We start from the raw sequence: 12,970 nt of genomic DNA, 5'->3' as shown, positions 1-12,970 counted from the left end.
CCCATCTGCCTAAGGCCCCTCCTCCCTGACCCTCACCCCAGGAGAGAACCCTTAAGCATCAGAAGAAGAGCCAGGGCCCAGGGAATCAGCTGAGCCAAGCAGTCAGTAGTGTCAGCTGGGAGCCTGAGATGTGGACCTGTGTGGCCCTGTGTTTATGTGGAGTAATCTAGAAAGACTTTGCATCAGAGTATGGGTGCTGTGGGTCCAATATCGCAACTGTGTAGCTGAGACCATGTGCAAATTCCCAGTGTTGTCTCTATGTATGTGATGTTTGGTTTGGGTTGACTTGCGTCCAACAGACAGTGTGTGAAAGGGGTGGGACTGTTTTCCCAGTTCCCCCCCTGGGGAGTACTGGGGAGGAGCAGGTCGGGAAGAAAGTGCTAAGGAGCCAAGGCTTTGAACTAGTCAGATGACTTTGAGAACCTGGGAGCAGGAGCCAAGAAAGGAGAAGAGAAGACAGGCAAACAGAAGAACGGGCTGGAGGCCGGACAGGCCGTTGGATTCAGGGCTGTGACATGAAGTTGCTACCCAGATGGACAGCGGTGATGCCTGTGGGTCCTCCAGGCAGGGCCTGGCCGTGGGCACAGCGACCCAGTGGTAGGTGGGCCCTAAGGGAGGCACAGAGGGAGCAGAACCAGGGAATTCAGGCCCAGCCCCCACCAGCCCAGGAGCCTTAGCCCTCGGGCCCTCCCCAGTCCCCTTCAGCCAGCTCCAGGCCCTATGATCAGTCTTGGATGGGCCTGCCTGGAAGGGAAGACAGGCCGGGCCCAGGGCTGGCTTAGTGTTTACAAAGGCCCCAAAACTTGTTTTGATCCTCTGCTGTTGCTGTTTTTAAATTTATAATACTTTTGGAACCGAGAGCCCAGATTTTCATTTTGCACTGGGTCCCACAGATTATGTAGCCGGTCCTGGCTGCGAGGGGAAGGGAATCCTTGTCCTGACACAGGGGACAGGCAAGGCCTGGCCAGCCTTGGCAGCTCCTTCTCCAGAGGCCCATCTGTTATGTGTGTTGGGGACCCTGATGGGTGAGTGGTGGTGGGGAGAGCCGCCTTTTTGACATTTAATGTACAAGTAACAGCCTGGGTTCAGGAGTTCAGGCCAACCTGAATATTCGGAATTGTCTTCTAAAATCTTGCTACCCATATGGCCTTGGTCAGATCATATCTTCTAAATCTGTTTCCTCAGCTGTAAAGGAGGTTAATTACACCCCGTGCCTGGGATTAAACGTGACAGTGACACACATGTTGCTTGGCACACAGTCGTCCCTCAATAATGAGACAGGTTATGATGATGATAATGATTAACTTTTTATTAATAAGTGGGGAAAAGCCTCATTCATGGTGTGACATAGCAGATGCCCATTTTCACTGCCTTTCCTCTCACCTCACCCAGGGCTTGGTAAACTTCCAAGACTGTCCACTACTCACCTCTGGCCTTCTCTTAGAAAACAAGAACAGGGCCAGTGCCCAGGCTCAGGTGCGGGCAAGTAAGGGAGTGCTCAGGAGGTAAATGTAGCAGAGGCCTGAGTGGCCTTTTCCACTATGGCCAGAGTTAATACGTTACCTCAACCTGGGTCCTCCTTTCGCAATCAGAGCTAGAGATCTGGTTACAGATTTACTTTGAACAATGTCTGATATGTGGAGTAAAGTCCTCCTTGGCCCTCGTAAAGCCATCCCCTCTTCTCCTCAGGAACTGCTCACACCTGTGCCCCAAAGATGAAGGCCCGGACACAGGTGCTGGGGGATGAGTGGGAGCGGGGTGGGAGCGGGGTGGGGGCGGGGCAGGGTGGGGAGCCTGAGCAGGCCTGCTCCCTGGGAGGACAGAGACAAAGATTCTGATGAACTTGAAGAGTGACTGTCCCAGGCGGAACATGGCAATTGGGGGAGGGGGTGGGGTGGCAGTGGGGGTGAAGCAGCCTTCCACTTTGGGATTGGTTGACTCCAGGTTGGGGGCCAGCAGGGGCCTAGCCCACCACCCCTCTAGTGATACCCCAACGACCTCTAAGGGGCAGACTGTCTGTCCACAGTCTTCAGCCCTCTTGGCCTCCTCTCCTGGTGTCCCAGGCCTTCTGACTTTCGGGCCCATTCCCTTGGCTAGAATGCCCAGATCCTGAGGGCTCCAGGAGTCAGTACAGTGGACTCATCCCTGCACAAAGCAACATGAGGTGGGAGCCAGGCACCGCCGGTTAAGGGGTAGCTGGGTGGATCAGACTTGAGGGAGGGTGGGGACCCCAGGCTTGGACTCCATTCTGTGGAGCTGACCAGCCAGTCAGGCTACCTAATTGATTCTGAAGCGGAAGGGAATTTTCCAGTCTCCATCACTCCCCACCCTGAGTTATTGCTCTGTGCCGCCCCCAGCGTGAGTCTGTGGGCTCAGCAGGGACCTCCACAAGGGACCCCACAGCGTCTCTGCCCACAGAGCCCAAGTTTGACATGTTGTACAAAATTGAAGATGTGCCGCCCTGGTACCTGTGCCTCCTGCTGGGCTTCCAGGTGAGCGTCTCCCCAGGGCCCTCCTACCCCGCACTGCACAGTCCCCAGGATCCCAAATCCTTCTTTAGCCAACAAAGTCATCTTGGGTAACAGGAAGAGAAACCTAATGTTGACAGTAATGACTGTCACCATGCTGGGGGTGGGGGAGAGGCTCAATGGGGCCTGAAAGAGGATTAAGCTCCTGGGATGACGCATGACCTGTCAAGCGGAGTGCCGGTGACAGGGATGAGGGCCCATTCCACAGGAGCCACAGGAATAATGGGGGCAGATTAGTAACCCCCAGAGAGGTGAGCTCTGTGGGAATCCCTTATGGGAGCTTTGGTCCTGGGTGGGCACACTGCCCAGGGTGGCATGGGCTCAGGCCCACGGAGGCAGGCATGAGGACTGTGAGGGTTTCTTTGTTTCCCTGTGAGCCAGTGGGCCCTGCCTCACGCACTCTCCCCAAACCCCAGCATTACCTGACCTGCTTCAGTGGCACCATCGCTGTGCCCTTCCTCCTGGCTGAGGCGCTGTGTGTGGGCCGTGACCAGCACATGGTCAGTCAGCTCATTGGCACCATCTTCACCTGTGTGGGCATCACCACCCTCATCCAGACTACAGTGGGCATCCGGTGAGCAGCCTCACCCCGACTCAGACACACACACAGTGATCCACAGAGCAGGAGCAGTCTCAGCACACCTTTGTGGGGCAAAAAAGGCTGTTGTCTGCACCCACCTGCTGCCCCTACTCCCAGGCCAGCCTTAGAGCCAGGCAGCTGGGCTCCTACCCTGGACCCCTGGTGCTCCTCAAGGATGAGGAGTTTGTGGTTTAAGGGACTGTGCCCTAGCTAGGCTCTCCCCCAGTAAGCCTTACTCTGGGTAATCAGGACCACCTGCTCTCCTGCTTCCAGGGCCTGTGTGAGCCTCTTCAATGGTCTGGCCTCCTGGCAGCCCCCTGCCCCTGTGTACATAGCCCTAAGCCTGGGTGGCCTAGGATAGTTGTGTGCTGGGAAGATAGAGGAAGGCTGTGAGTGGAGCTTGGATGAAGTAACTAAGCTGTCCACTTTCATGCATGTGGCCCTTCACGGTGCAGAAGCTGGTATTGAGAAGGAAAGAGGGCAGATTGTGGGCCAGAGGCTCCATATGTTTTCTTCCTAAGTCCCTAAAATGTTATAGAGTCCTGCCTGGGGCCTCAGTGGCTTCCCTCTGCTCCCTCAGTCACTCACCCTTGCCCTTGTTCCTCTGTGTCTCTGTCCTTATGTGTGATTCTCCCTCTTCCTCTCTCTGTGCCTGTCTCTCCCCATCTCCCTATCTCTGTGTCTCTGCCCACCTACGTCCTGCCCTACCCCTGCTGCTCTGTGTCTTTCCTTCCAGGTTGCCGCTGTTCCAGGCCAGTGCCTTTGCATTTCTTGTCCCAGCCAAAGCCATTCTGGCCCTGGAGAAATGGAAATGTCCCCAGGAAGGTGGGAACATATCTGGGGTCTGTACTGGAGAGGGGAGGCCCAGGATCCTGGAGTTCTGGGCAACTGTCCCGAGTCAAGACACCAGGGTCCAGATCCAGATCAGAGCTACATCTTTATTTCCTCTCTCTCTCTCTCTTCCCTGGCTCTGTGTGTGTGTGTGTTCCTGTCTCTGCCACCAGAGGAGATCTATGGTAACTGGAGTCTGCCCCTGAATACCTCTCATATCTGGCATCCACGGATAAGAGAGGTGGGTTTGTATGTGGGATAGCAGAGACCTGGACCTGAGGATGGGGCTAGATGGGAGGGAGGGCCACAGTTGAAATGGGGGATGTGAGGATGTGATCCAGAAACTTTTTCTAATGTAGAGGTCATGGCCTTTATATAATGACTTATAGTTGATCTTTGCTCTTCCAGGTCCAGGGTGCAATCATGGTGTCCAGTATGGTGGAGGTGGTGATTGGGCTGATGGGGCTGCCTGGGGCTCTGCTCAGTTACATTGGGCCTCTTACAGTCACCCCCACTGTCTCCCTTATTGGTCTCTCTGTTTTCCAAGCTGCTGGTGACCGAGCTGGCTCACACTGGGGTATTTCAGCTTGGTGAGTGGGCTTGAGGCCTGATCCTTGCCCAGCCCCAGAACCCCTTTTTGTCCTGCCCCAGTAGCCCTGGACCCTGCCTCAGCCTGGCCTACCAGCCATTGCCTCTTTGTGCTTCTGCCCCCAGCTCCATTCTCCTGATTGTCCTCTTCTCCCAATATCTGCGAAACCTCACCTTCCTGCTGCCTGTCTACCGCTGGGGCAAGGGCCTCACTCTCTTCCGCATCCAGATCTTCAAGATGTTTCCCGTGAGGAGCTGACAGGCAGCTTGGGCTGGGACTGGGGCAAAGGCTGAACCCATGTCCAGGGCCAAGGTGGGAGGAAAGGGCCAGGGCAGGAGGGGAGCGAGGCAGAGCAGAGATGAGGTCCCAGATAGGGATGGGGGCCAGGTACTGAGTTGGGGCTGGGGCTAGGGCTGAGGTAAGAGCTGGTTAGCTTGGACCAAGATGTCCTGGGCCCTCAGTGCACCCCTCATCCCACCCTGCTTCAGATCGTGATGGCCATCATGACTGTGTGGCTGCTCTGCTATGTCCTGACTCTGACGGACGTGCTGCCCTCAGACCCCACAGCCTATGGCTTCCAGGCACGAACAGATGCCCGAGGGGACATCATGGCTATCGCACCCTGGATTCGCATCCCGTACCCCTGTGAGCAACCCCAGCTGGGCCCCTCTGCCTCCAGCTGAGGCCATCTGTGAGGCCCCTGGTGACCCCAGTCCAGCTGATTACATAATGCGTATTGGCTGCACATTTATGGTGTGCCAGGCAGTGGTGGTGTACTCAGATAAAGCCTCATTCCAGCTTCATGACTCTGAGTGATCCCAAATAAGCTCCCACAACTGTACGGCTCCTCCTCCAGCCCGAGATCCTTTTACTTCTTCCCCGCCCCCACCCAGTACTGCCTAGACCCCTCCCTGAACTACCTAAAAGAGTGGATGCAGTGAGTGTTCCTATCTCCCTGTTGGCTCAGGTCAGTGGGGGCTTCCCACAGTGACTGCAGCTGCTGTTCTGGGAATGTTTAGTGCCACATTAGCAGGCATCATTGAGTCCATCGGAGATTACTACGCTTGTGCTCGCCTGGCTGGTGCACCACCCCCTCCAGTTCATGCTATCAACAGGTATGCCCACTGCCGTCCCCAATATCTGATACCCTCAAGGGCCACTCAGGAAGCAAATGTAGGAACAGTGTTGAGTCCCAGAGGTGTGGAGTTGGGCACGTCACTGACACTTCAGACCTCATTCTCCTTACTTATGAAACGCAGATATGCTCTCATCACTCAGTTTGTGTTGCGAGTAGCTGAGGAGATAAGGAAGTCTGAGGGAAACTACAGTCGTTGACAACTTTCCATGTGCCTAGCCCTTGATGCGCATTCTCTTATGCAATCCACTAATGACTCTGTAAGACAGATGCTCCTCATATCCTCATCTTCTAGATAAGGAAACTGAAGCCCAGAATCTCCTAAGGATTAGGTGCTAGGGCAGTGGGACTAGTGTTCAGACCTGAGCTTCTGGCTCCCAGACTCAACTCTGGCCTGGAGTAGGGAGTACTATGGACAGATAGTTCCAGCTCAGATAGCTCACAGAAGGTGAGAAGTCTGGACAGGGCAATGGGAGGACACAAGCCAGGACGGAGCTTGGACCAAGGCCCTTCCGCTCTCCCTTTCCTTACAGGGGTATCTTTACCGAAGGCATCTGCTGCATTATCGCAGGGCTGTTGGGCACGGGCAACGGGTCTACCTCATCCAGCCCCAATATCGGTGTCCTGGGGATTACCAAGGTACCGAAGCAAGCCAGAGCAGCACAAAGCTCCGCCCTCGTTCCTTGTGCCACAGGCCCCACCCCAAAGCTGTCCCTGCTTTGGCTTAGTCCTAGCCTGTCTTTGAAAGGCCCGGTGCTGCATCCAGCCCGGCTCTTATAACAGGCCCCGCCCGCGCACCCCATGGCCCTCCCCTCCCACGACTAACGTTGTCCAGCCTCGCCCCCTGAGCCTAGCCCCGCCTCCTGGCTCACTGGCAGGTGGGCAGCCGGCGTGTGGTGCAGTATGGTGCAGGCATCATGCTGGTCCTGGGCACCATTGGCAAGTTCACGGCCCTCTTCGCCTCTCTCCCTGACCCCATCCTGGGGGGCATGTTCTGCACCCTCTTCGGTGAGTGAAGTGTGTGGGCCTGGGGAGGTGGTGCTGTCGTGGTGTGGTGGAGCCCACAGGCCTGCGCGTGGCCTCCAGCGGTTCTCCTGTGCCCTCAGGCATGATTACGGCTGTGGGGCTGTCCAACTTACAGTTCGTGGACATGAATTCCTCCCGCAACCTCTTCGTGCTTGGATTTTCCATGTTCTTCGGGCTCATGCTGCCCAATTACCTGGAGTCCAACCCGGATGCCATCAACACAGGTGCCTCCATGTTTCACAGTGGGGGAGGTGTGGTTGGCTCGACTCTGAGCATAGTCTCCTCCCTCAAAGGCTCTACACAGCATGAGCCACAAATCCTGCCCAAGTCTGGATGTTAATCAGCATCTGAGAGGCTAAATTAACAGCTGTCCTTTACTCAGACACTTTCTGTGGACAGGTAATGAGCTTTACACGTGCTCATTTAATTTTCACAGTGGTTGTGTGAGATATACTATAATCATCTCCATATTCCAGATGAGGAAAACGAGGCTCAGACATGTTAAATGGTATGTCACAAGACAATAAATAGCACCCAACAAAACTGGGATTTGAACTCAAGGATGGGAGAAGCAGAGGTGTATAATCCTGAAAGTCAAGGTTTTGTAATGTCCCATCTCCATGCCTGCTCAAGGAAGTCTGCAGGCTGCACAAGTGGGGAGAAAGTCTCTGAGCTCTGTTCTCCAGATGGGGCTGTGACATCCATTGGTCCTTGGCCTATTCCACAGGCATTCCTGAAGTGGACCAGATTCTGACTGTGCTGCTAACCACGGAGATGTTCGTGGGTGGGTGCCTTGCTTTCATACTGGACAACACAGTGCCAGGTATGGATCAGCTATGGGAGGGGAGCATAGAACTAGGTTGGACCCATATGCATTCCAGCAGATGTCTCTTAAGCTGGAGCCGTGGCCAGGTCAGATGCAACATAGGCTCTGCGGTAGAGTGCTCGCTGGCTGGAGGGAGAGACTACCAGCTAAACAGAGGCACATACTTGCCTCTTGGTCTTGAACAGGGTGTGGCTAGGAAAGTCATGCCAGGGCCCCATGAACTGTTTCCTTTTCACTTCTTGACAGCCATTGGTTTGAGGGGTACCTTTCTTTGTTAAAGTAGGACAGATACAAATATAGCATCAGAATGTTGGCAAAACCCACTTCATATTTGCCAGTGACCTGTCATGCTGGCTAGTAGAACCCCTAACATTTCTCTTTGGTATCAGGGCTTTTTGCAGGGATCATGAAGGATACTTTGTGGGGTCCCTGAGAATCTTCATGGCCCATATATATGTGCCCAGTAAATGTATGAAAACTAAATGTCACCAGATGCTCTAACTAGTGACAAGAATAGTTAACATCTACCAAACATCTATGGGTCAGGCATGAAGCTAAGGTCTCATTTCATCTTCAAAAACTATCTTGTGAGGCAGAGACACCACCATTTTATACAAGGAAACAGACTCACTGAATGTCACATCATTTTCTGATTTAAAACATTGCAAGCGTGGGATTTTAACAAAGTCCATCTGATGCAGTTACTCCAAGGCCTGTGTTGCATCCCCTCCACTATACTGCCTCTGCTACAGTTTCAGGGTAACTGTAACAGGGAGAGCTCTGTGGAGACGGGTTAGATGGCATCAATCCAGAAAGATGAGATGGGAGTAGCTCTCTGTTCTCTGCCACCTATCAGCTTGAACATAGTTGCAGGCCCCGCTGGCTTCCCTCTCTCTGAAGGCACAAGTGTCTATTTAGAGCATAGGAATCAGAGGCTGGCTGTGCACAGCTGGTGGGTTAAAGTTTGGGCAGGGAAGGGACAGGGCTCCCTGGCACTTTCAAGATCTTAGCGTCAGATGAGGGAGTTCTTGTTAGCAGCTATCCCTTGGATGGGTGGTATCCTGATCATGTTACTTCCCCCTTCACCATCTAGAGGAAGCTGGGGTGGGGCCTGGAGCAGTCCATCTTGTAGACAGGAGACAGGGAAGTGGCAACTTCAATGCCTAGGGACTCCAGGGAGATGGAGGGCATCTGGGTGGGCAGCTGTAGAGGGGTTTGTGATTTGGGCAGGTGGATTTAGCTACCGAGTTGTTAACATCATCAGAGTGCCTGAGTTCCTCATATCCCTATCCTTCAACCTAACGGCCCATCAGCAACCATGCCTGCCAAGAATCATTGTTATGTATTATGCTACATAATCTTCTACAGTCCTTCAGTGTGCATTGATAAGGAATTTTAAGCTCAAGAGTGGTTAAATCACTTGCCTAAGGTCACACATCCTGAATTCAAATCCAGCTCAGAATGCAGTCCTCAACCCTGGAATCACACAGCTTTCTTGTGTAGCATGGACACACTTGGGCTGATGGACCACTTTGCATTTACTCTTCCTTTTTTCCCAACCCACAGACCAACCTGAGGGGCAGTCAGTTTAGTTCAGCAATTACTACTGAAGGCTACCAGCATGGCCCCAAGTTATACTGAGTTAAAAAAAAAAAAAAGCCTAAGTCAACAAGAATGGAAGTAGAACTGCGTTTAAAGCAGTTTAGAGCAATAAGGTGAATGAGCCTAGGCTGGAGTCATCTGGAGGGCTTCCTGGATGATTCTGGATGGGGTCTAAGAGAGTGGGACTTGAAGAAGCAGAGAAGGCACTGCAGGTAGGGATGTGAAGGATAGGGGAGGGAGCTCTAGACTGGCTGTTGTGCCCGGTAGGGGAAGGGGAAGGAGATCGGACACCTCAGTTCCATGCCAAAGCTACAGATCTTCCCCCTCCACTATTCCCACCCATGCTCTCTGTGCAGCCAGGCCCAGCTCAAACGTACCTCCTCCAGATAGTCTTCCCCAAGGACCTCAGCTCTCCCTTCTGATATTTTGGGACACACAATCCCATATTCAAGATGTAGGTTAACAATTACTTAACCTTTTTGCCTGCCTTCATTATATAATTTTGTACACTAGTGCTTATACACCTCCCACAGGTGTGTTTCAAAGATATTAGATAATGAAGTTAAAGCACTTAGCATGGACTGGCATACTGTAAACACACAACAAATACTGTTTATGTATAACCAGTATCCTTTAAAAAGGTTCCTTAGAGGCCTGGCCCAGTTAGGAGCTGAGAGATCATGGATTCAACTTTGAGACTCAGAAAAATAAGACACTCAATGCCAGTCCAGACTTCAAGACTAGGTTATGGGAAGGGGAGGTAGCAGGGGACTGCTGGCCTTGGTAAGTGACCCTACTGTCCTCTTCCAGGGAGCCCAGAAGAACGAGGTCTGATACAGTGGAAAGCTGGGGCCCATGCCAACAGTGAGGTTTCTACCAGCCTCAAGAGCTATGACTTTCCCATTGGGATGAACAAAGTAAAAAGAACTGCCTTTCTGAAATACATTCCTATCTGCCCAGTCTTCAAAGGATTTTCTTCAAGGTCAGAAGACCAGCTTCCAGTTCCAGAAGGTTCCCCAGAAAATACAGAAACTGGGTCTGTGTGCACCAAGGTCTGAAAAATTACTCCCAGGAAAGGTAGGATGTTTAGTCTATGGCTTTTGTGGGAGGGTTGAAAGATCACAACATTCTTACACTTGAGCTAAAGAAAAACTCGTTTCCTTTTTGTGATCTATTTAAATGTTTTCAATGGGAAGACAGGCTGGGTAAAAAGTTAATATATGTATTTGGGATGGAACTCCTTAGCCATTTTATAGTGAGAGTAGAACTTTCCAACAGGTATGGGCCATTAACCTTGTAAGAGGTTCCCAGTATGCCAAAATATTGACCCCTTCAGCCTCTGGGTATCTGGGCTGACACTGGGTCAACTAGAGCCCATGAACCTAAACTCCAGCCACTTGCAGCCTCATCCTTGTACTCCAGATGATCAGTTACACTTTATGACATGGAAAAGGTTGAGAAATAACTGACATAGCACAAGAATAGGAAAAATTCTCTTTAAGGATTAAGGATATTAAGTTGCCTTAATACTTACCCTAGAACTATACCATATTGGCCCTGATGGGGTGATCGTGTGTGTGAAGGGCTTAAAAAAATCAAAGTGGTTTTAATGTGCATGTTCCCTCAGACAGACAAGTTTCAACAAAGTGAGAGCTTAGCCTAGATGACTCAATAATAATAGTAACAGTCACTTAAATAGAACTTTCTATGTGCGACGAATTGTCTTAAGTACTTGATGTATATTAACTAATCACACAATCCTGAGATAGTTATCAGTACCATTTTAATGAGGTGGAAACTAAGGCACAAAGGTTAAGTGACTTGCCTACAATCACTGGATTCACACCTAGGAAGTCTGGTCAGCCTTTGCTCTTAATCATTAGGTTACAGTAAATGACTCTCTAATTCAAGTTTATAATCTCCAATTATATTGCACTATGATAATTTGGCAGTATGTGGAAATGAAGTCATCTGCCCCTGTCTAGGCTCAGAGAAAGATCTGTAAGCCTCATACACTTGGCAGCCTGCTGTGCCACTTGTGGTACTGAGCTGTTATAGAGAACAGAGGTGACTGGTTGTATTATGGCTTTGAAAAGAACAAGAGCTAAGCAGGATCGTCTCTGGTTCAGAGTCTTAAAAAAAACCTACCCGTTAGGGAGAATGTGAACCAGAACTGACTACATGGCCTTCATAATCTTGAGCCCACCAAACGTAACAAAAGCAGAGGATATTATTAGTGACTGAGTAGGGCTGTGAGGCAGAACTGTATGTGTAACCAGGAAATTGTAAGTTGGCTGACAGACTGTCCCAAATAAAGACTAGCCACAAACATATGTAAATCAGCTTGTGAGGGGGAAAAAGGGGAAGGTACAGGTGAATCAAAATAGCAAACCAGTCCAATCAGACCAGCAATGGCTTGTGAAGGGCAGAAGCCAACAAAGGTTATACCAGAGTAAGGTTACCATTATACTGGCCAGCTGAAAATTTTCTGAACATGTATATATATACAACTGTCCTGACACTGTGGCCTGAAGCGATCAAGGTGGGTTCCAAAAAGGGATATGAGGTTATTTTTCTGCTGCATTTTGGGCAGATCCTTGCATAACAAATTACTCGACACTAATGGAATCAAATATAAAGCCTGCTCTCTCAGCAAATCTTGCCAGCAGGGTGGTCCTGAGGGACTGAGCCCATACTAAAGTGAGTATCGCCACTGGACAGCCTCTATTCCAGCACCAAGGAACACAACCATCAGCTCAGTTCTACTATTATTTATTTTTTTAAATATTTTTGAAAAAATATAATTTTTTTACAATATTTTCAACTTAAACACTATTCACACTGAACACGTATGGCAGCTTAACCTACCCAAATATGAAGTTTAAGAAGCCAAAACTGTTCTAGCTTTGTTAAAAGAAAAGTTGTGCTGCAGACTATTGTAGTGATGATTAATTAACAAAGCAAGGAAAAGCACCACTCAAATCATGTTACAATTTCTTTGTTCAACTGGATTATGGGTTGGTCAGATGTTAGACTTAACACAGGTACAGTTATGATGTAGTGACTCCTTAGAAGTGGATGCAATTCTCAGATCACAGTTTCTCAGATGTAACATTAGGAGAATTCACTATTTCTTACATGATAACACACCATAAAAGCCAGGACTTAGGTTCACTACCTTGTAACCTCAGTAACCAAAGACATACTTGTCTATAATGAATTATTTCAAATTAACTAACAAGCTTTCTTCAGAAAAAGGACATTTCTTTTTGAAGGGAACAAATGCAAATTTAAGTCTGACTGAGAAATTCCCTTAACTAGAACTTAATTTAAATTTACTCATTAAAAAAAAAAAGTTTAGACATTAACAAGTATTAGTTAACCCTAAGGGAACCAGTTTAGTCTCAAAAAGGACAATTCACTAAGATTCAGCAGTCATTAAACTGGTGCTTTGTCACGACTTGACTGGTGCTTCTTTCCTTGCTGTCTTCACAACAAGCCATGGGGCCAATTCTATTTTCAGTAAATGTTTGACAGCTTTTTACTTAATAACAGTCTCAGCACTTTTATTAAGCATGCAAGACTAACAAAACTTTGGCAATGCATAAGTGTAACACAGTGACAAGAGAGAGCTTTTACAATTAAGTCTTCTAATACTGCCTTCACAGTGTGGAAATTGTGCTACATCCACCAAAAGAGGGCCCCATCTACTCAAATATTTTAGTACTTCACCCCAGGAACAAACTCCTTTGCATTTGGATTCAGATTGCTCTTGACCTGGAAAATAAGTACATAAAAAAACAAGTTCATTAAGAGATGGCTTCAGATACTCAGAAGCATTCAACCCAGATCC

At 49.9% G+C, this 12,970-nt stretch overlaps 2 protein-coding genes across 8 annotated transcripts in view; one reads left to right on the top strand and one right to left on the bottom strand.

The window, feature by feature from the left end:
* Positions 1 to 312: 312 nt before the first annotated feature.
* The window catches only part of SLC23A1 (solute carrier family 23 member 1), a 13,397-nt gene continuing 739 nt past the window's right edge, over positions 313 to 12,970 (top strand). Inside the window, exons 1-16 of one of the 6 annotated variants that reach the window (XM_010971707.3) lie at positions 390 to 597; positions 1,690 to 1,733; positions 2,098 to 2,164; positions 2,358 to 2,492; positions 2,945 to 3,102; positions 3,845 to 3,933; positions 4,113 to 4,180; positions 4,348 to 4,529; positions 4,654 to 4,774; positions 5,017 to 5,173; positions 5,496 to 5,643; positions 6,197 to 6,302; positions 6,542 to 6,671; positions 6,770 to 6,913; positions 7,417 to 7,512; positions 9,928 to 10,194. In XM_010971707.3, coding sequence (XP_010970009.1) covers positions 2,433 to 2,492; positions 2,945 to 3,102; positions 3,845 to 3,933; positions 4,113 to 4,180; positions 4,348 to 4,529; positions 4,654 to 4,774; positions 5,017 to 5,173; positions 5,496 to 5,643; positions 6,197 to 6,302; positions 6,542 to 6,671; positions 6,770 to 6,913; positions 7,417 to 7,512; positions 9,928 to 10,175 — 1,707 coding nt within the window. In that variant the 5' untranslated portion in view covers positions 390 to 597; positions 1,690 to 1,733; positions 2,098 to 2,164; positions 2,358 to 2,432 and the 3' untranslated portion in view covers positions 10,176 to 10,194. Of the gene's footprint in view, positions 598 to 1,670; positions 1,734 to 2,097; positions 2,165 to 2,357; positions 2,493 to 2,944; positions 3,103 to 3,844; positions 3,934 to 4,112; positions 4,181 to 4,347; positions 4,530 to 4,653; positions 4,775 to 5,016; positions 5,174 to 5,495; positions 5,644 to 6,196; positions 6,303 to 6,541; positions 6,672 to 6,769; positions 6,914 to 7,416; positions 7,513 to 9,927; positions 10,195 to 12,970 lie in introns of those variants that run through there. The other 5 variants (XR_006720676.2, XM_010971706.3, XM_074360751.1 and 2 more) reach the window with 5 other exon arrangements.
* PAIP2 (poly(A) binding protein interacting protein 2) overlaps positions 11,874 to 12,970 on the bottom strand; it is a 17,730-nt gene continuing 16,633 nt past the window's right edge. For both annotated transcript variants that reach the window (XM_010971710.3, XM_045507962.2), the window contains exon 4: positions 11,874 to 12,894. In XM_010971710.3, coding sequence (XP_010970012.1) covers positions 12,838 to 12,894 — 57 coding nt within the window. In that variant the 3' untranslated portion in view covers positions 11,874 to 12,837. The remainder of the gene's footprint in view (positions 12,895 to 12,970) is intronic.

This window comes from Camelus bactrianus, chromosome 3 (assembly GCF_048773025.1).
Source record: "Camelus bactrianus isolate YW-2024 breed Bactrian camel chromosome 3, ASM4877302v1, whole genome shotgun sequence".
Lineage (NCBI taxonomy): Eukaryota > Metazoa > Chordata > Mammalia > Artiodactyla > Camelidae > Camelus > Camelus bactrianus.
Note: the sequence above shows the minus strand (reverse complement) of the source record. Positions and strands in the feature narration are given on the sequence as shown.